The 22,794-nt window shown below is 33.8% G+C and overlaps 3 protein-coding genes across 5 annotated transcripts; all 3 read left to right on the top strand.

Moving 5' to 3' along the window:
* The first annotated feature begins 468 nt into the window (after nt 1-468).
* LOC126714460 (DEAD-box ATP-dependent RNA helicase 41) lies at nt 469-4,123 on the top strand. Of its 2 annotated transcripts, none has more exons than XM_050414618.1 (3): nt 469-669; nt 1,040-1,173; nt 1,695-4,123. In XM_050414618.1, exons 2-3 carry the CDS (start codon nt 1,104-1,106, stop codon nt 3,236-3,238), a joined length of 1,614 nt encoding a protein of 537 aa, XP_050270575.1. In that variant the 5' UTR covers nt 469-669; nt 1,040-1,103; the 3' UTR covers nt 3,239-4,123. The 2 variants fall into 2 exon arrangements, with proteins under 2 accessions (XP_050270575.1, XP_050270576.1); XM_050414619.1 differs by lacking the exon at nt 469-669 and having other exon boundaries at nt 1,695-1,775; nt 1,846-4,123.
* A 3,160-nt stretch (nt 4,124-7,283) lies between these two features.
* Nucleotides 7,284-14,199, top strand: LOC126714459 (OVARIAN TUMOR DOMAIN-containing deubiquitinating enzyme 12). 2 transcript variants are annotated; one of them, XM_050414616.1, is made up of 10 exons: nt 7,284-7,646; nt 8,514-8,761; nt 9,241-9,314; nt 10,413-10,467; nt 10,557-10,631; nt 12,069-12,142; nt 12,333-12,381; nt 12,848-12,932; nt 13,766-13,822; nt 13,934-14,199. In XM_050414616.1, the coding sequence occupies exons 2-10, from the start codon at nt 8,585-8,587 to the stop codon at nt 13,978-13,980; spliced, it is 693 nt and encodes a 230-aa protein (XP_050270573.1). In that variant the 5' UTR covers nt 7,284-7,646; nt 8,514-8,584; the 3' UTR covers nt 13,981-14,199. The 2 variants fall into 2 exon arrangements, with proteins under 2 accessions (XP_050270573.1, XP_050270574.1); XM_050414617.1 differs by lacking the exon at nt 7,284-7,646 and adding an exon at nt 7,853-7,871.
* A 5,915-nt stretch (nt 14,200-20,114) lies between these two features.
* Nucleotides 20,115-21,771, top strand: LOC126714458 (xyloglucan endotransglucosylase protein 2-like). The gene is made up of 4 exons (XM_050414615.1): nt 20,115-20,483; nt 20,568-20,668; nt 20,759-20,952; nt 21,275-21,771. Exons 1-4 carry the CDS (start codon nt 20,297-20,299, stop codon nt 21,672-21,674), a joined length of 882 nt encoding a protein of 293 aa, XP_050270572.1. The 5' UTR covers nt 20,115-20,296; the 3' UTR covers nt 21,675-21,771.
* The last annotated feature ends 1,023 nt before the right edge of the window (nt 21,772-22,794 follow it).

The following is a 22,794-nucleotide window of genomic DNA, read 5'->3' as shown; positions in this document are numbered from 1 at the left end:
ATACTGATTGCAGCAAACCTTAGGGTCCGTTTGGTAAGAAATTTGTAGTAACGTTGTTTAAATTTTGTGAAAATATGTATAAGTAAGAAAGTATATGAAAATGTGTATTATCTATACTATTATTTAAATGGTTTATCCTGTTTGGATTCCTCATTTTTTTAGTTCAAAAATGCCCCACACCCCTATATTTAAGTAAAGAAAAAACTAAAGGACAATCTGGTAAAAATACAACTTCAACTCTCAATAAAACATTGTCTAAAAAAAGGACAACTCTCTAATTAATTTATTCACTTGTAAATTAGATTTTCAAAATAAAAATTATATATATAAAAAATAAAATAAAAAAACATAATTTTTTTCTACAAAATAGAACCGCTAAAAAGAAACATCATCACATGCGTGAAGCGCGTAAGATGAGATTAGTGGTGTTTAATCATCAATTTGCGTTGTTTAAACACAGTTACCAAACGCCTTAATTTTCCAATTCGATTGTTTTGGGTCAAACCAAAACCGGTCCGACTCGGCACTCTTGTGAGGCCTACTCATTCATATATACCAAAAATTTTGGCATAATCGGAACTAGTGTCTTAAGCTGAAAAGTTTGGAAAGCATATCACAAATTCACCGTCGTCGGCGACACTGAGAAGTCGAGAGCATTTGCCTAGATTGGTATGCCTCTTTTTCATTTGTTCAAAGCATCCTCCAACAATACGAATCATTTAAATCGCAAATTTGTATAGTAAACTTCTTATTCTGATTCTATACCATGGATTCGAGTAAATTTAGGGACTATTCGATTGAGTTAATGTATTCTATACAATCTGAATGATCTATTGAACATTTGAACACCCTTTTGGCTATTTATAATTGTTAATTCTCTTTTTTTTTTTTTGGACAAAATAGTTTTGTCATTTATTAGACATATGTAGATTAGTTTATCTTAGCGTAGACGAACTCTACCTTAGCTTTGAATCGTCAAAGCAAGTCTTGCTGTGCTGATAACTGTTTTTGTTTGTGTGGGATTGTTGCATTTTTATAGGATTTGGCTGAGACTGCCTGTTCCTGAATTTTTCGTTAACTGGGGTCTTCCTTAAGTACAATCCATGGAAGATGGGAACTGTGATACTCGATGCAAGAGTCCAATATTATCAACAGATGGTGAAGAATCTAATGGTAATATCATAGAACTATGTTAATCTTAATCATTAAATTTAAAATCATAAACAAGATTTAGACAATCTTCATTTGCTTTAACTCCTATGATTTCCTTGGCTGATTGCAACAATTTACAAGTCTAATTGCATTTACATAGCCATATATTTAGTTCTAACATGTTAATCGTGTATTGTTTTGTTTTGATTTTTTCTTTTCTTTTTAATAGGTAACAATTTTAATGACAAGGACTTTTTGAAATTTCTTTAGTATGATTTCAAATGAATAGTTATAGGTGGAATGTCAACTCTGGCATCCTTATTACTTAATACCATTTTGATTAGAACCGTTTAAACTTTAAAACTATTACTCTTTATTTTTTAAGAGTGACTGCAAGAACTAGTTTTTTCTATAGTGGAGCTGATATATTGCAAATTAGAAGATAATACATGCATGGAGTTTTTTAAGTCTATAGGCAGCTCGTGAAAGAATTCTCACTTTAGACTTGTGAGTTATGAATTTGTTTATAATTCTTGATGCAGAAGATAAAATTAAAGAGAGGTGTTGGGACCAGAGAGAAGCTGTACTAGGGGAGCCTAAATGTGTCATATGTGGCCGCTACGGTGAGTATATATGTGACCAGACAGATGATGATATTTGCAGCTTGGAATGTAAAAACACTCTACTATGCAGGGTTGCCAACTCACAGAAGCCAGTTCATCTCCCACCTGCTAAAAAATTACCTGCAACTGATGAGTGCTTTTATGTTAGAGATTCTGATGATAAATCAGGATCTCTATCTTTGCCTATGGATCAAGCTGAACTTCTCAGAAAGAAACTTGAAATTCATGTGAAGGGTGAATTAACTGCAGCACCCATTATATCATTCTCTTCATCTAATCTTCCTAAAAAGCTTCTGCAAAATATAGAAGCTGCAGGATATGAAATGCCCACACCTGTGCAGATGCAAGCAATCCCCGCTGCTTTGACAGGCAAAAGCCTGCTTGTTTCAGCTGACACAGGCTCAGGGAAAACTGCTTCCTTTCTGGTTCCAATTGTTTCTCGTTGTGCAAGTGTTCGCCTTGAGAGCTCCACAAACCAGAAAAAGCCATTGGCAATAATTTTAACACCAACTAGAGAGCTCTGTATACAGGTTGAGGAACATGCTAAGTTACTTGCAAAGGGTTTGCCATTTAAAACTGCACTTGTTGTTGGTGGTGATCCCATGGCTGGACAACGACATCGCATTGAGGGAGGAGTGGAATTAATTGTCGGAACTCCAGGCAGGCTTATTGATCTTTTAACCAAGCATGATATTGAACTAGATGATGTGATCTTTTTTGTTCTGGATGAGGTCGACTCGATGCTCCAAAGGGGTTTCCGAGATCAGGTAATGCAAATCTTTAGGGCTCTATCACAACCACAGGTCTTAATGTATTCAGCAACAATCTCACCTGAGGTAGAGAAGATGGCTAGCTCTATGGCAAAAGGTATTGTTGTCATCTCTGTTGGCAAGCCTAATAGGCCAAGTAAGTCTGTGAAGCAGCTGGCTATCTGGGTTGAATCAAAGCACAAAAAGCAAAAGCTTTTTGATATTTTAATGAGTAAGCAGCATTTTATGCCCCCTGTTTTGGTGTACGTGGGTTCAAGACTTGGGGCAGATCTACTATCTAATGCAATTACAGTCACCACTGGGTTGAAAACTTTATCAATCCATGGGGAGAAGTCCATGAAGGAGAGGAGAGAAATCATGAGGTCATTTTTGGTGGGAGAGATTCCCATTGTTGTGGCCACTGGAGTTTTGGGTCGGGGTGTTGATCTTTTGGGTGTGAGACAGGTAATAGTGTTTGACATGCCCAATTCCATTAAAGAGTACATCCATCAGATTGGGAGGGCATCCAGATTGGGAGATGAGGGTACAGCAATTGTGTTTTTGAATGAGGAAAACAAGAATTTGTTTCCAGAGCTGATTGAAATTTTAAAATCCTCTGGAGCAGCTGTACCTCGGGAGCTTGTTAATTCACGGTATGCAGTTGGTTCTTTCTCTGTTGGCAAGGGCCAGAAAAAGAGAAAGCATGGTCGCTGAAGTCTCAAATGCTTTATAGAATTTTTTGGCTTCAATTCGGTACCGTGGACATGTTCCATGACCCAAATGGACATTTTGCTACTAGAGGAAGGCAAAATGATGTTTTGCTCTGCTGAACTCCCTGTGTAGCTGCATTAGTCATGATTACAACAAGTGAACTCACTGGATATCTGCATGGGGCCAGAGATAATGGTGATAGCACTTTCTACACACATTGATAACTTTCATGTTTGGGGTTGATAAACTTATTTCACAGTGGGGCAGTTGTGGGCACACAGTGTAGAGTTCAATGTATAGCCAAAAAATACTTTGATGAGAAAGATTCTTCAGTTTGTAAATTTGCTGTTCTGGGGCTGTTTTGAATGCATAGTGAAGCAAATAGAGTGCACAATGGGGGGGCTTTATTTCAAGTTGCTCAGTGCAGTTAGCAATTCTGTTGGATTTGGACATTGATACAAAATTGAGGCATATCCTTTCTGCAATTGCAAGTAAGGTATGCCGAATAATTTTGTCTACACCAGGTTGATGGATTTGTTATGTGGTAAAGCATCAGATAGACAAATTTCAAGGTGAGTTTCTTGCTGTCTAGAGCACATAGAACCTATGTCAAGGCTTTTTGTTTGGGCTTGTAAGTTAATATTCATAGGCATTAGTATGTAAATTTCTCGTCGACCTTCTAGAGCTTTGTATGCCAAACAATGAGCCACTTCAGATGATTGTAAGATCTCCAATAGAACATTAACAACAGGAATTTTTGTAGCTTGTCAGCTGGCTTCATTGTTTTATGTTTTACAGACATAAGACCTTCCAGCTGATTGGTTGTTTCCAATCTATCTGTGTGAATCCACTAACTAATCTATTTACTTGTGTAGTTTTAAATGCTCCCATTTTCTCTCTTTGTATCACTTTCAGAGTTTACGAAATGCTGGATTGTCTTGTTGAAATTCTGTCCCTGCATTGTAATGTGGTATATAGTTGGAATGCAGGTTACTATTATTTGTTTGAAAATTTTCTGAATAGTAAGTAGTCTAAAAGAATTCAGACCTGGCATTGGGTGATCAAAGTACTGCATTTTTTTTTTCTTGTTATCCTTTCTTGTGCCTAGACCAAGGGGAGAAAACGAGCATATTTGGTGGGTTGTTGAGCTTGGGAAGTTGATTGTTTGAGGTAAATGGACAGATGCTATGTACCAAACGGTATTGACTGTACCACACATACTGATTTTAAGTGAGGACAATATAAATTTGTTAATTTGGACTGATGATATTTCCTAGCACTAAATCTTTTGCAATGTGAAGGGAAAGTACTTATGGTGGTGGTAGTGGATTTGAAGCTAAGCAACAATATCAATCTAAATTCCCAAATTTTTTAATCTGCTCAACAACGTGTTGACTAAGAGCTTTGCTTAAGATTGGGTGGATGATATGGTCTGATTTGAAAGTCACAGACTGTACAATAGTCTTCCATTATAGGCTGATTTGATGATGAATTTGTTTGAGCATTTGATGACCTTGTCTTTGCTGTATTACTCTATATATAAATTTATGGTGTTTTCCAAATGGTGAAATCGTTTTTTGAACATACCAAGTTTCTTCTCGAAAACAAGATACTCTTGCTTGTTCAAAGGAAAAGAAGTAAATAATTTTCTTGTCTCTTATTTAGTTTCGGCTTCCAAAATTTGGATTATGTCAAATGCCTTTTAAGGTCAAATTAACGAATCTGTTCAAATTATTACCAAGTCATGGCATATTCTGCATCTTAGAACATTCGTCATGTTATTTTTTTTTTTGAAAGGGAACAAAGATTTCATTGCTTCACGAAATTGGCATACAACAGGAAAGACAAAAGGGAAACGGACCCAAAGGACCTAACCTGCAGGCGCAGGGCCAGCAATCCTAAACAACCAAAACACAACTAAAATGAACCAGCTAGCTAGGCAACTTAACAAGCAAACAATCCTGTTGAACACCCTTTTCAAGAAGGCAAATCAAACAAACAGAGAAAATAGTAATCAAATCACTCAAACGTTTGTAAATTCTATTTTTCAATTTAGCAATAAAATAATTGTCCCATTTTATATCCTTATATTTTCAACATTTTCTCATAAGCCTAATGTGGAATATAGAATTATTTAGCAAATTTAAGCTTAGACTAAGTGTAAAATTTTATTTCTTTTATTCCAGTGGCACAATAAGAAAGTGAGCCATCATGGCGGTCACGTAATACTTTTTAAAATTACCTAAACTACACTACTTGGGTACATTTTTAAGCTAGATGATATTTTTTTCTTTTAATCATTACAAATGTGCACAATTTCATGATACACTATGATAATTACCTAAACTACACTACTTGGGTAGATTTTCAAGCTAGATGATATATTTTTCTTTTAATCATTACAAATGTGCACAATCACATGATAAACTAGTATCATGATTAGGATGGATCAAATTGGATCACATGGTTGTATTGATCAGAAAATGTTAGAGACACAAAAAAGTTCACAATTTTTGCCACAACTTGTCACGTGGAGTTGTGCAAAATTTGTAGACTTTTTTTTTTTTGAACAAAACTTAGGTACAATAACGTGACGAGTTGTGACAAAAGTTGTAAACTTTTTTTTTGACAAAACTTAAGTACGGTATCTTAGATGCTGTTCCTTAAGTCCCTCTTTTAAAATTCAGTTATTTGGCTACTTAACTAAAAAAAAAAAAATACACTTATATCCCCTAAGAAAAAATCCACGTGACAGAATCTTAAGAGAGAAATTTAAGGAACAACACTTAAGTCTTGCCTTCTTTTTTATTTATTTATTTATTATTATAATATCCTTGACATTGCTCAATATTGGTCACAACAATAATTACCATGTTATTTGTTCTAAGGAATAAACGCAATTAAATTCAAGGATGTGATTAATTGATAATATAATTATATGGTCGAATTTAATTTGGAAATTAAAGATACACCCACATATAGAAGTGTATCTAAGTTTTACCCATGACTAAGTGGCGTCTATCAAACAATAAATGAAGTGATATTAATTTTTTATTAACTTTTTTTGTTGTTGATAATTTAATAGTTAAAAGATAGAAAGAATTTGAATTCTAGATGATCTTGTTAAAAATACTCTAAGTTACTAACTAGTTGAGTTAAAAGACTCATAGGCATAGCCATTATTCAAACACATGGATGCATTTAGAATTAAACATAATTTTTATTATGAAAATATAAATAATAGTCAAATTATTAAAAAAAAATAGCATATAATACAGGCATATGTATAGATACATTTAAAATTAAACCCAATTTTTATCATAAAAATATAAATAACTAGTCAAATTATTTTTTTTAAAGTAAACATAATTAGTCACATATTAAAATTCTTTCCTAAATTTAATACTACTTATGATAATTTTTTTTCTTATTTTTAATAAGATAAAATGTGTGATGATATTTGTTGTATGGTAATTTTTATTGAGTATATGTGATTGGTTTTTTTTTTTTTTTAATTCATTAATAGTAGATTTTTAGATTTTGCGCTCATTAGCTCACTTAGTACAAAGATTAAAAAATTTAAGTGGACACATGGTACAAATTTAAGTCAATAATTATGGTGTGATTCTCACATAAATTTAGACACATAGCGCAAAATTGAATTCTAAATATATATATATATATATAATGGTATACTCCTTTAAAAATAATATTCTTCCCATCAATTTTTTTTTTTTTTTTTTTTTTTTTGGGCAGCAATCAGCTTATCATGTTAACAAATATTAAAAAAAAAAAAAAGAATTTGACATTATTCTTAAAAAAAAAAAAAAAAAAAAAAAAATTTGAAAGGGCAAGAGAGTTGTGGGTCCACCAAATGCTCACAAAAGGTAGGATATGATATGAAGCGAGGGTAGTACCAAATCATCCGCGACCGTGTGTCCTGTTTCTTCCCGGAAACTGAAAGCTAACCAACCGCCCAATATTTTAATTAATTAATTAATTAAATAAAATAAATAGGTGTTTTTACGAATTGGTCGTCTAATCTATCATTCTATCTATAAACTATAATCTATCCTACTTTTTTTCCATTCATGATTTCATGATTTGGTCATGAAATCATCACCCCCTTCTCTTCTTCTTCTTCTTCTTTTCTCTTAAACCTTTTTGCTCAACCAACCCAAAACAACCCATCATCATATATATATATATATATATATATATATCTCTATATATCTATCTCCAGTCCACACACACACACACACACACACACAAAGAAAAAAAAGAAAAGTCAATACGAATCTCTCGTGTTACAAAAAGTGTCTCTCTTTGTCCAAAAAAAAAATAAAATAAAATAAATCTTACAATACAATCAAAACAAACCTTTTTTCAAGATTGTCCATCGCATTCCCAGGTATTCATGTTTTGTTTCATTTTCATGTTCTTTTTGCCTTTTTCTTTTCTGATCGTTATTACTGCACCGACACAGATTCAGGATCAAACTTGTTTGCATATGTAACTCGTTGTTTCTGTTTTTTTTTTTTTTTTTTTTTTTTTGGGTTTTCCATCTCTCTCTTGTCGTGCTTTATCGTAGTTTACAGATGATTGGATTGAATTTGGATGATGCTCTTCCTCAGATGTATGCATTTTTTTGTGTATATTATATTTATAATTTTCATTTGGTGCGGTCTGTGTTTTTGTGATTTTATTTAAGATATGGGTCCTGGATATATTTTATATTTGTATCTTTTTTATTTATATTAGATGTTAGAGCTGTATTAATCCAAATCAATCAAATCTAATCGTTTTAAAAATTAAAAATTAAAAAAAAAAAAGTTGTACTCAGTGATTGATAGGCAACCTTAAAACTTTTTATTTATTTATTCGGGTACAGAGGCATTGTCTTTAAATTTGTATCACCTGTTGAATAGGATTAGTGTATATGATTGATCATCCATATTTACACCTTATTCTTATGATATGATATGAATAGGCTTGGTGTTATATGAGATCTTAGTAATTAACGTACATAATTTGTTAGATCAATTTGTAACAATTCCCTGTTAAACATACCTTGGTTTCTCTATTTTTGTACAAACCTTATAAATTCTGAGAAAATATCTTTGTCAAAACTTGTACCTCGTGTTCCAATATGGTATTTGACTATTTGCCAAGCTAGATGGTGCAGTTGGAAACCTTGTACTTGGTTTCTATTGATACTCTTCATTCCAATATGGTATTTGAAGTGTTTGTAACAGTGATAAGATTTTAACTCTGGCAGTTCAGCAGCAGAGGATTCTTTTAGTCTCTGATTTCACGTGAAGAAGTTATTAGTAGTTTCTGAGATACATTATGTGGAACGGAGCTCAGAATGGAACTCACAGTGTGGGTGAAAGTTCTAGTTCAACTTCATTGAGCAGTCAGCAGGATATTGAGGATGACCGGATGATTGCTGCTGTGCTATCTGAAGAGTATGCTAAGTTAGATGGTGCAGTGGGTAGACGCCTTTCCAGTTTGGCATCTATTCCTGTAAGAATACTTTAACATTTTTTCTTTTCTTGTTATATTGTAACTAGGCTTTTAATTTTAGTTATTTAAGAATAAATTATATTCAGTTATCTTTTTGTGGATATGTATCTAGAGCTTAGTTCAGTAATGAATTCAAAATCTTTTTCATAATTCCTATAGAAATTAAAAAGGAAAAGAAAAAAGAGTATGATGGAGAAGATTTATTTCTTATGTTTTGTCATTTTCAATTCAATTTACTCTCTTATATTTTTCTGCTTAATTCCCCCCTCCCTTCTAATCTTATGGACTTTGGTTAGATATAATAATTTATTCTCAGAAAATTATTATCCTGCATCATGTTTTACATGATCTGATTGTTGTAGAATAAATCCTCGACTTCTCTGATTATTCATTGCTTCTTTGATGTGGAGCACTTCTTATTCAATGAAACAAAATTCCCTTAGTAATTTTTCTTTGCTTTTAACTTCTTGAAATTCCAGCATGTCCCACGAATAAATACCTTCATCCCTGACTTTAATGATGCAAGTTTGGATCACCAACGGCTTCTCCAGAGGTATGTTTTTACACTTGACAGTTAAAAAAATTTGTCTACAGATATCTTGAAGGGGAATCTTGTAAAAGTGTTGAATAGATTTTATTGCTGGAAAATAGTACTAGTAGTAGCAGTATGTAAAATGACACTTTAATATTTATTGGCATGCTTGTTCACTCACATGAATGAGCATTGATTTAAGTGCTTAAACATTAATTAAGTTGCTTGTAAGTCATAACTCGTACAGTGTATAAAAAGATTTCAACTTTGCCATATACATTTACAAATTAATGCGTGAAAAGGATTTATAATCTTCCAAAACTCTAATATATATACATATATTGTCTAGTTTGCTATAAATATGTGAATCTAATATCCAAAAAAGAAGTTAACATCTCCTTTCAAAGTCGTGCTTAACGATGATTTGTCATAGCATAAAATTTACCTTTGTAGTGAAAGCAATTTCCTTTTCAATATAATTACTAAATTTTCAATAAAAAATTCATTGGCTCCTTGGCACCACGGGCGTTAGTTGATTTAGTGAGAAATAAAGAAGAGGGGGGGGGGGGGGGGGGGTGCAATAGTGTAGCCGTATCTCTCTTTCTCTGAGAGAATAGTTTCATTTTAACTTTGAAAATAAATCCCTAAATATTTGTTGTGACCTTGGGGGGCCAGCTCTTTTGGAAGTGGGGAGGTGCAGCTCTTTTTTTTTGGCCAAACCTCTAAAAATTTCAATGTTTGTGTGTGTGTATAACTCTAAGTCATGTTAGTTTTTATTTTAATATTAGCGAGTATGAATTTATGTCTCCAAGTTTCATATCATGGTATTTTTCAAGATGGGTTAGATGTTATTATCTGGGTGGGAATTTCATTAAGTTCATCCTTGAAATTGTTCACATACAGAAACATACATTGTGATTTGTTTTCCCTTTCTAAGTATTCATATTGAGTCAACCAATTAATATATTCTTGAAACTGGGTCTTTTTTATTGTGTGAACGTGAAGATATGGCCTTTGGAGTATCTAAGCTTATGCTGGAAATTATTGATAGGGAGGTCTTGTGAGATGTTGTGCAATCTTGGTTTAGTATTAAGTAAAATTCTTCTTATTTTCTCTCAGGCTGAACATCTATGGTTTATATGAAGTGAAGGTTTCTGGGGATGGAAACTGTCAGGCATGTGCAATGATTCTCAAGAAATGCCATTTTTTTTTCTTTTCTGTTTTTATTTATTTATTATTATTGATGTTTCCCTTATATTGCAGTTTCGTGCACTTTCAGAACAAATGTACAAGTCACCTGAGTATCACAAGCATGTTCGGAAGGATATTGTGAAACAGGTAGGGTGGATTTGAAAGGCCAAATGCATGGGAGATTGATTGACAGATGAATAACTAGAACTTCATTCAATGATATTCTAATTCATTACCTTATAACAAGACTTCTAGAGAAGGGAGAATGAACAACTAAAAAGAAAAACTGAATATTACTGACATGGTCACCACCATTACTTTATTGTTGATTTTAATACCTCTGTCACCATTGCTGTCAATACCATTGCTCTTGCTGTTATCCTAGTACAATACCAAAATTGCTGTGGTTGATATCAGTGCTACCACTTCCTTCCTCATTTCCTATCCGTAGGCAATCACCACCACACAACAATCTATAGTGACATTCATTACCGCCATCTCCATTTTCCTTTGTCAACATTCTGTCACTCTTACCACTGGCATTGCTTATCACCACTTCCTGCCATGACTTGTCATTACCACTATATAACCATCGGCAATCTATCATGGCCACCACCATCAGCATTCATCCCTAATTACCTCTGCCTCTAACAATGGAAAGTACACTGGTCTCAACTAATAGGAAACACCACCACCTCTAACTCAAACTTGGAGAAGGATGTATTATGATTAGCACACAAAACAACAAAAGTAGCAACATTACAAGCCACATATTTTTAACAAGGTTCTGCCGATTGCTTACGTCCTTGGTGAATCCACCATCAACGATAAGGATTACAAAATTTCAACTCTAAAACTCATAAACTAACATTCTCAGACCGAAGAACTAAATACATTCAATGGTGCTCTCACTCTAGCTCTAGACAAACTTTTGTTTTTCAGTTCTCAAACACTAACAGAAAAGGTTATACTGCGACCCTTATTTATAGGGATTGTCACACCTCCCTAGTTTTTGTATGGATTTGGGTTTACCACTCTTATATGGGATCTATTGCACTCATTTACTTTTTCCTTTTCAATTTTTGATTCCAAAATGTGTAAGAAAATATTTAAATTTACCAACTCATGGGCAGGTCCCAACTAGATGGGAATCAAAATGATCCATCCTAAGAACAAATTTTTTATAATGCCAATGAACTTTAACTCAAGTTGCACACCTCCACCCCTTTATAAAAACAAGGTGAGGAGGTGGTTTCAAAGCCCATTGGGTGTGTGTTACTTTCCTATTCCAAGATTTCAAACTTTTTGGATTAAATTTGTAAAGACCTTTGATAATTTTTGGAACTAAACATAGTGGTTGCTTTCACATTTTTTAATAGATACTTGTTGAAGTCACACCACCTTTCTTATGCTGTTTTGGTACAGGGGGACTGTAGTTGTCACAAATGCACCATGTAATAAATATAAGATGTGAATGGTTACAAATCCCTCTATCTGTTGTAACAGTGGTCGTTTTATTGAAATAGATAGTCATGAGTGGTCAATTCAAGTTTGCTTATGTTGCGCTACTTTTTCCTGTTACAGCTCAAAGACTACCGTACTTTATATGAAGGCTATGTCCCAATGAAGTACAAACGTTATTACAAGAAAATGGCAAAGTAAGTTTTTTTTTTTTTTTTTTTTGGGATACATGGAAAAGTATTTTGGTTAAAGGTCATTTCTTCCATTGTTTGGTGTAGTAAGCATTTAAATTTATGGATGTTTTTATGCTGTGGACTAGTAGTACTTCATCAAGTTGCTGGTAGAAAAGATTTCTATCTTCACTTTCTGATATGTTGAATTATGCAGATCTGGTGAGTGGGGGGACCATATTACCTTACAAGCAGCAGCTGATAAGGTCTGGTATTTTTTCCTAAAGCATCATAAGCTGTAATTTTTTTTTTTTTTTGGTAGAAGATTTAGGTAGTATTACTATTTCATGGCTGCATCATAATTCATACTTTTAGTGGGGGGGGGGGGGGGGGGGGGGGGTAGGGTAGTAATATTTTGTGTTTGTAGAGTTATTATGTCTTGTAAATTTTAGTATGGAACGAAGGTAAAATAAAAATGTGTCATTTGGGAGTGCCATATTGAAAAATTGTGTGACCTTGGGGAGGCTATATATATACTTTCATGAAAGTGTCCTTATATATTATGGGGTTCACCTAGGACTGCCCCTGGTTTCAACAGAATTGACACAATGCACTGTCAAGCTTCTTTTTTTTTTTTTTTTTTTGGTGCAATGTTGTTAACTTTTATTGTGTACCGTCATTTCATGTACTTCAACATCAGCAGGTAATAAACAGTTTCCTATTAACATGCAGTTTGCAGCAAAGATATGCCTTTTGACATCATTCAGAGATACTTGTTTTATTGAGATCATACCTAGATCCCAGGCGCCTAAACAAGGTAAGACATAAAAATACCACCATCACCATATGATTTTATTCTGTTGCTTAAAAATTACATCATATGAAAACTGTGTGTGTGTGCATGCGTGCATTGTATTTAAGATTCCTAAAGTTGCTGGCCACCACACAGCCTCCAATATCTCCAAATAAATCCTGTTTGTCTAACTCTTCTATAGCCATTACTTTTTCTGAACTATTCGCCATGTGAGTCATTGAAATTGCATGTTTTAGATTTTTTTATTTTATTTTATTTTAATTAAGTTCCAAGTGCTCTCTATGTGTAGGGTATGGTAGTTCTTTTGTTTTTCAGAATTAGAACTTTAACAATTGACTTCTTTCTCTAAATTGCTCCTGGAATCAACATTAATAGGCAGTTACTTTCTTACAAGTATTTGAGCAAAGAGAATTTGTCTCAAATGAGTTATAATAGCAGGCCTTCTATTTTATGGACACGCACATCTGGCAAAGATTTTTTATGTACCTGGGTATTAGGTGGAAAGGAAAAATGTAACTCAATAGGATGGGGTATGGGGACAAGCTTTATCTCCAGAAATGGTCATTTATACCCTGTTTGGATGGAAGGGGGAACGAGGGGGAGTGGAGGGGAGTAGAGTAGTGTTAGTTAAAAATAAGCTAATTTTGTGTTAAGTCTACTTTACTCTACTCTGCTCCTCCTCCCTTCCCTTCAATCCAAACGGACCATTAAGATATAGAGTAACTTTCAGTATTCCTTACAAATTTCTTTTCTTTTTATTTTTTATTTTAGAAGTATTATTCCTTACAAATTTTATATTCTAACAGTTTCCATTTTCTTTAAACAAAATGGTGCAGAGTTGTGGTTAAGTTTCTGGTCTGAGGTTCATTACAATTCATTATATGAGATTCGAGGTGTGTATTGCCTTTAAGACCTGAATTTCTAGCAGTGAACTTCAAAGTTATTGGGTTATCAAGGAATATCGAATAGTTTAATAATTTTTTGAATTACTTGTTGCTTTGCAGATGCTCCACCTCACCCAAAGCCTAAGAAGAAACACTGGTTGTTCTAGGTGAAGCAGATTGTTCATTTTGGTATAGCATTCAGGATTTTGAGAGATTATTGTGCATATTTTCCAACATCACCCCCCTCCTTTTTTTCCCATAATTTTATACTCTTTCATTATTCTTTTTTTTTTCATCCCATTTAATTTTTATTTTGGGTGTATTTATGTTAATAACAGTTTTACTACTATAAATTTTATACAGTGCGTATTGTTATCTTGATGTAATTTTTAACTCATTTTTTTCGTTTATTTTTTTTTTTAAATATATATATATTTTTTGTAATTATGTCTAACAGTTTTACTACTATAAATCTTAAACAGCGAGTTTTGTAATTTTTTTTTCTAAGATGGATTCTTTTATTTGTTTCAACGAAATCAGATTGATTTATCCTAAAGAAATGTGCAGTTAATCTATGTTGACTATGACAATGTAAAAATCTTTTTCTTAATATCTTTTATTGCTATCTCAGCTTAAAAGATACAAAGAAAACAGAGGAAAGTTATTACAAGGTGAAAGAATTTCAAATCCGTACGACATGGGAACATTTATGTAAAATTCTGTGGCACTGCCCTTAAACCTTTCAGTCTTCTTGAGCTTTTCAAACTGGGTTTGGCTGTCTTTATGGTGGATTGTACATGGAATTATTATTATTATTATTTTTTGGTAAATAAGAGAATAATATTAAACACTACCCAAGAAAAACAGTTGTTTGAGGACGAATCATCTCATAATACATGCCCAATTTGGTCATAATACAAAAGCATAACAATGTCCACAGGCGGACTATCAAAAACAACAAAGTCTTACTGAATAATTGGACATTTTTGGGCTAGTGTATCTGCACACCTATTGGCTTCACGAAAGCAATGCATCATCCTTACTCGAGGCACTTGTTTGATGAGAATCCTGTAGTCCATAATAAGGGGAGAATGATTAAGATTAAAGCTATGTTCATTTGTCATCCATTCCAAAACAACTTTAGCATCTACTTCTATCTCTAGAGCCATAAGGTTGAGAGAAATGCATAAAGAAAGTCCATCCCTTAGCGCCCATAGCTCTGCTTCTACACTGGAGGAAATAACAATGTTGCGAGTAAAACCTTTAATCCATCTTCCCCTTGAGTCACGGATCAGACCACCACTGCTCACCCTTCTAGGATTCCCCAATTATACATGGAATTATGGCTTTTAGGTATTAACATCAATTAATCTTTGTAAAAATCATAGGAGTCTTGTTAAGCTGATGACTTACACTGATCTAATGAACCTTGTGGACCGTATGATTGCTCATTTTCTTTTGAAGATAAGCCATACCATTTTCCTATTATGACAGCCAATTCTACATATATTTTCTAGTGTATGGTCAGTTTACATTACACTTAGAAATAGCAAGTCTTCGAATCAAATGAATGAGGAAATGCTATAGCCATAAACTTTTTTACAAACTTAGTTGGAAAATTCTTACTGGTTTTCGATCTCATTTGGGCCTATCATTTATATAACTATTTTTTTTGAGTTGGAATGCTTTGGATTTGTTGACGATTAATATATCAAGGATATTATTGTCATGGTCTATACATAAATAATATATATAGATACATTTTTATGTTCAGAAGTTCATTTAGTAGGGTTCACTCTAAAGTCTAAACACACATGTTTGCATACTCTCATAATGGTCATGAATGATAGATAGTGTCTTGAGATTCAGTGAATGAGTCAAGAAGATCAGAATGAGACCAAGAGCAAAATTGGGTAGTAAGTTCGCCAACTGAGTTGAAAAGCATCACAAAGACTAAAAGATGGATTCATTTAGAAATTAGCCAATCTACCATGTGTTCGTGTCCGTATTTTTTTCATTTATCTAGGGGGGGTGTTGTCTTCTCTCTGTGTTGTTGCAAGATCCAACAATTCTGATAAGAAAAGGAAAACAAGAATAGAAAAATCTTGTCATGCATGTTGAGGTGATCATCTGTGTTGGGACAAGCAATCTGCAGCGTTTACTTTACTCTATGGTGTTACGGTTGTTATCTGTCCTGAGTCTGTGAATCACTCTCAGTTATTAATGTGAAAATGTCAGAAAATCCTAGAGATCTCCATTATTGAAACTCGAATGCATGGATTGGCAACAGTTTTTGACGGTCACATCTTATTTTTTAGTTGTCTGCATTACAATTTTTTGCATTGATATTATTTTGTATTTATTTATTGTTTAGTAAAAAGTTTGGTGCTTCTTACAATCACATAACAGAGTCATAACATAAAGAGCTTATTTTGTGTGACCTTGTTTCTTCATCTCAACTATTTTGGGTGCTTGTAAAAAAAAATATATAATCATTTTTGTTAGAGAATGGAGATGACAACAAATTTATTTATAAGGGAAGTGTTTGTTACACACTAGTGTTTTGCAATTGAAAATGTGGGTTCAATCCACTATTTTTTTAATAAATTCATATTTAAAATAGGTATTCTTAACTTAAACCTATCTTTCCCATTCTTAAAGTATGTTTACCAAAATAGACCAAAGTGGACTAAATCAGCGAAATGGACAGCATGGACTGAATTGAACTGGAGTGGACTGAAATGAACCAAAATGGACTTTGATGGTGAACCAAAAATTGGACTATCTCCAGTTCGTTCATAGCGTCGTCCAAATCCAAAAATGTTGTCCCAATACAAGAAGGTTGTCTAGCATAGAAGTACTTGGGCGACCTCCCAACAATTAGAAACTCTTAGAGAAAATCTCTATCCTAAAGCTTACGATTTGGACCATGTTCTACTATTTTGAAGTATGAGCAAAATCTTTATTCATCACTCTAACTTCCCACTAAGTTCCTAACTTCTCACTAAGTTCTTAACTTCTGATAACAGTTGTGGAAGTTAAGTCTAAACCTTTTAACTTTCATCCACGTTGAAAAAATTACTAAACAAGTAACCGCTCTAAAGCTCACTATAAAAGGACTCAGTCATATCAAATGAAAGTAAGTTTTTACACTCCTAAAGTTAGAATTCCTGAGTTCTAGGGAGAAAACTAACTTTAGCATCGGAGGATTCTTGGCCGGTTCACCCCGGTCATCTTTGATCTTGTGCTTCTTTTTTTTCAGGTCTTCCAAACAACCATAAGCCCATTGAAGCCCGGAGCATTTAGCCTACTAATTTTTTATGCATCATTAGACTTAATGGACCGAAGTAAACCAAATTGGACCAAATCATCGGCCACATCACTATTTTTATATATTTATTGATTTTTTCTTCTAATTTTTTGATAATATTAAATATATTAATAGGTTGACTTTACACATTCATCTTGGACAATATTTTCCTCTTTTTTAATAATATCTTGGAGGATTTAATATATTTAATAGGATAAACTACATATTTGGTCTCTATCTTTTATATCATATTTCAATTTTTTTTTTTTTTGAAATGATATCATATCATATATCAATTTAGTCTCTAACTTTTCAATTGTATTAATTTGATCTCTAACCTTTTAGTGTCATGTTAATTTAGTTCATGCTATTATCTTTTGGATGGAAAAGTCCGACGTGTCAGACGGCCTAAATAAATTAAAAAAAAAAAAAAAAAAATTCCACATCAACTAATGGGTCATTGGGTTTGTTTACATTTTTAAACTCCGTTTCATCGTCTTCTTCATTTTGTATTTTTCATTGATATGAAAAGTTATGGCACTACTAAGAATTACAGATGCATGTCTTAATCTTCACAAATCAGTTATAACTTATATCCATCAACCCTTGTGCTCTAGTTTCACTTCCTTTCACTAGGAACCACTCTTCCACATCAAATTCTCATTGACCCATTTGCACCAAAACTCACAATGACTGATCTTTTCTTTCAGATCTCACCACCATTACAAATGGCCTCATTTCCCCCATTCACCAAGCAACCTTTTTCCCCACACAAAACCTTCATCTTCCTCGTCATTTAATAGTGTCAAAAGATGATGATTTTTACGGAAGATAGCTAATTTCGTATAAAAGTTTTTAAAAGCATAAGTTTTCGAGCAATTGTAAGGATCATTGGCAGTTTTATTGGTTCTAATTTAATATATGGATCCAAAATGTAAAGTGTGGCCACATTCCCAGCAATATGCTATCTTTTGACTTTATTTATGAAGAGTTTGTTTGTATAAAAACAAGAATATAAAAAGAGTAGTACCTTAACTTTGAGAGAGAGAGAGAGAGAGAGAGAGAGCAATATGCTATCTTTTGACTTTATTTATGAAGAGTTTGTTTGTATAAAAACAAGAATATAAAAAGAGTAGTACCTTAACTTTGAGAGAGAGAGAGAGAGAGAGAGAGAGAGAGAGAGAGAGCAAAACGTGAACGTGGGTTGTGGTCCAGTGAACCTTGTGGTGTGGGTTGTACTTGTAACAAATTCAAATCCATTTCTATTAGGGATTTTGATCCCAAATAGCCCCTCTAACCATTTTTTTTTTTTAATGTAATCTGACTTGGCAGTACGGGTGCCAGTCTGTGTGGCAAGAAAATAATATTTATTTAGGCTGTTAGCTACGTCCGTATTTTCCATCCATCACTTAACATCAGAGACCATTTTGACACAACTCCAAAATGTTAAGGACTAAATTGACACATTTAAAAGGTTAAGAACCAAATTGAAATTAGCTATAAAGGTTAGGGGACCAAATATGTAGTTTATCATATTTAATATTATCAAAATATTTGAGAAATAAATCATTAAAAAAATGGTGAAGTGGTTGATAACATGGTTCAATAGGAATGTAGCAAAAATGCAACATTAGATGCTACATTTTAACTTTTAAATACTAATCGATAGATGTTAGTTTGGTTGACTTTCTTGTAAACTCTGCGATTTGGGGTGGTTTTTCGTCCAGATTATCATACAAATGATTGGCAAACTTCATGCATTTTCAAATCCAATGCCACTTACCAAAGAAACTTTCAAATACAATAAAACAAACAAGAGTTAACAGGTCATCTTGCAGATAAATGGAGTTTCTTTTGTTGGCTGGGCCTGGGATGATCAATTTAATAAGTTTTTACTAACTATGAGATGACTATGCATACCAGTACCACATCGGAAGAAGTCACTGGATTTTGATAGATTTACACATCCGGTACATCTGGTTTGGCAATAAGAAGTGCTAGAGATTCTATTGTTATTTGATGGAACTTATTACTGTTTTAAAGCAACAAGCCACACAACATTAGATGCTTAAAAACAAAATTTGGTGTTATCATCAATTGGGTATATGACCTTATCATTACGAAATGGAGTGTTCAGAAACTTTAGGTGATCGACAATGGAAAAGTTTCACATGATCTCTGTTGCTGATAATTTAAAAAAGAATAGAACAAAGGAGCTCACGTGGGGATCCAAATTGCATGCCAGGCACAGCACATGTCATGACAGCATGACGCCCCTTAATCCATCTTGCATTGGCTAACACATCACCGCCTATACTAGTAGAAGAATTCTATTCACAATTTTCGACAGTTCTTAATCAATTAGACAATTAAAGCTTGTCCAATTGTCTCTGCACTCAGCACTCAGCACTCAGCACATTAAGCTTGTTAGATGAGTTAACATTAGGTGATGATAGCCCTCATGGCCTTTCCATGACTCCATTTACTAAGCCTGAAACTAGAACCATAATATACCGACAGCTTGGTACTATTTTTTTTTTTTGTTTTTGGAATATATATTTTACTAGAGGATTCAGTCTTGTCCGAATTTAGAAATATGGATAAGAGAAGACCATCTTATCCCTTTTAGTAGATATCCTCATGTGTGTAGATGGTCATGGATAAACCCAAAACCTGTTCATGTTATGCATGTATTCGAAAAAAATAATGTTCAAATAGATTGTTGTACCCGAAGTTTATGTAACTAGGTAAGGGGACTTCTAATTTACTCCTTATTTTTTAATTATAAAAGATTCTATCATTGGAAAGATAGTGGTCATGACTCATGAGACTCATGCTTAAGATTAAAGATTTTTCTCATATGAACCACATGATTAGAGCTTGATATAAGGACTTCCAAATTAATATCATTAATGACGAAGTGAGATTGTTGTTACATTTTTAAATCATATCGGATGATGAAGTGGGCTGCGATCTCTATGACAGATTGCCTCTTACACTTACAAAGACACTCTTCCTCCGTGTGTGTGTGTGCACACGCGCGCGCGCGTGTGTTTTATGTTAGTACTACGGTTATATAATATAAGGACTATTTGCTTATACATAACTTTTAACTGGTGAAAGGGAAACTAGAAAAGATCACCTCTAACTGCAACGAAAACAAAGATATTATCATGGCTTCTAATTTGTGGACTATATGCCTAAGTTTCTTGCTTTTGGCCTCGGGGGCAATGAGTGCAACGCCTAGGAAAGCCATAGACGTACCATTCGGCCGAAACTATATACCAACGTGGGCTTTGGACCACATCAAGTACTTCAATGGCGGTTCAGAGATTCAGCTCTCACTGGACAAATTCACAGGTAAGGCAATTACCATTGCTCATTGAAATCTCAGCATTTTAGTAAGTTCTTATGTTTTAAACTTTGTTCTGCAATATTGAATAGGAACTGGCTTTCAATCAAAAGGATCTTACTTGTTCGGTCACTTCAGCATGCAAATAAAAATGGTTCCAGGAGATTCAGCTGGAACAGTTACTGCTTTCTATGTAAAATCCGGTTCCCTATTCTTTAGTATAGGAGCATACATATACATAGTAGATAAAGCTATTGGGTGATTTTTGTTGGTCTGGTCACAGTTATCTTCACAAAATTCGGAGCACGATGAGATGGACTTTGAGTTCTTGGGGAACAGGACAGGGCAACCTTATATTTTGCAAACAAACGTGTTCAGCGGAGGGAAGGGAAATCGAGAGCAGAGAATTTATCTTTGGTTTGATCCAACCAAAGCCTACCACACTTATTCTGTCCTATGGAACTTGTATCAGATTGTGTAAGCCTTCCGTTTTGTCCTTTGACCACTTTCTCTTTCCTTGAAATTACTATTATTTTGAGAGAATTCTTATGTTGCACTTTTTTTGTTCTTTATACTGCACCAATTATAGTTTGATTATGTAAATTTGATTGGATAAGCATGTGTATTGATTCTTGTATGGAGTGTTTATTAAGTCATACTCGCATATAAACTAATTATAACTTGATAATTAGTTCTTTTAGATATAAGAACACGTGACTAGCACTTTCCTTGGTCAAGTACAAACTTTGGTAATTAATTTACAAACTAACTAGAATGAAGGTATATGAATATGATGCAGGTTCTTTGTGGATGATGTGCCAATAAGGGTGTTCAAGAACAACAAAGACTTAGGGGTAAGATTCCCTTTTAACCAACCCATGAAGATATATTCAAGCCTCTGGAACGCAGACGACTGGGCCACAAGGGGTGGCTTGGAGAAGACAAACTGGTCCAAGGCTCCCTTTGTAGCCTCTTACAAGAGCTTCCACATTGATGCATGTGAGGTATCAGTGAATGCAAGGTTCTGCCAGACTCAAGGGAAGAGATGGTGGGACCAGAAGGAGTTTCAGGATCTTGATGCCTTCCAATACAGAAGGCTCAGTTGGGTCCGCCATAGATACACCATCTACAATTACTGTACAGATCGTGTTCGCTTCCCTAGCCTCCCACCCGAGTGCAAACGAGACCGCGATGTTTAGAACTTAGAAGTTTTTTAAGTTTTACTACTACTGCTATTTATTAATGATGTTCTTTTGTACTACTACTACATTTTATATCATTATCTGTTTTCACATACATCGGATTCCTCTGTCGGTGTCTCAGAGGCACAAACTCTGTAGGTTACATTGATTTACATACACGCTCTTCTTATAGGATGTGGCTGCACTAGACAACAACCTCCTAGTTTCAAGATTTTCGTCCACAACACCAACTTACTAGTTCCAAGTCAAATTTCAAGGTTTGTCTCTAGTGAATATTTCACCGGTTCTTGCATCAAGTACATGGGGGGGTTTCTTTGGTGACTTAGAATGACGCTCTTTTGCCAAATTAAATCCCAAACAAAGTAGAGAACATGAGTCACATCATAATTTTTATATTTTTTATTTTATAATTTCAGTAGTTATAACAATAAGGAAAATAGTTTGTAGTTTGTACCATGGTTTTTCTTTTAAAGGGGAGTAAGTAATGTCAGTTACAAGGCTTGATGCAATCATAATTTTTTATAATTATTTATTTATTTATTATTCCATAGCTGAAACTATGGGAGTCATGGGACATGGGGATCTGTACCCCTGGTTCACATGGTAAAAAAGAACAAATAGTGCCAATATATTACAAAACTCTTGGCACAATCATAGTTAACTATAATTCCAATTTGGAGTAATAAATCTTCATAGATGAAGGCTTCAACTATGCAAATTTTTGGAAAGGACTTTGATTCTTATAGTGCCTTGGCTAAAAAAAATTATTGCTTTTCTATTTGACTTTTCTTGGAATGAAATGAAAGTCCGTTCTTTATAAAAAAGTAATGAGTTACTTGATAAAAAAGTAATTGGTTTTTTTTTAAAAAATTTTTTTTTTAATCCAGCAAGAAATGAGATTTGAAAACCTTACATATAAGCAATATAATAAAGGACTTAATAGCTATGGACGAAAGGTCCTGTGGAGATGATAAATGTGTTAAGAGAGTACTAGAGGAGGTTACTAATTATAATTAGCGTTGTTGATGATACTTAGCCAAGATGGGTGTGATGTGTGATCATAAAGAAATCTGAATATGTAGGAAAAAGATGCACATGCCCATTGAATATGGTTGGA

The sequence above is a fragment of the Quercus robur genome, chromosome 2 (genome assembly GCF_932294415.1).
Source record: "Quercus robur chromosome 2, dhQueRobu3.1, whole genome shotgun sequence".
In the NCBI taxonomy this organism is placed as follows: Eukaryota; Viridiplantae; Streptophyta; class Magnoliopsida; order Fagales; family Fagaceae; genus Quercus; species Quercus robur.
Note: the sequence above shows the minus strand (reverse complement) of the source record. Positions and strands in the feature narration are given on the sequence as shown.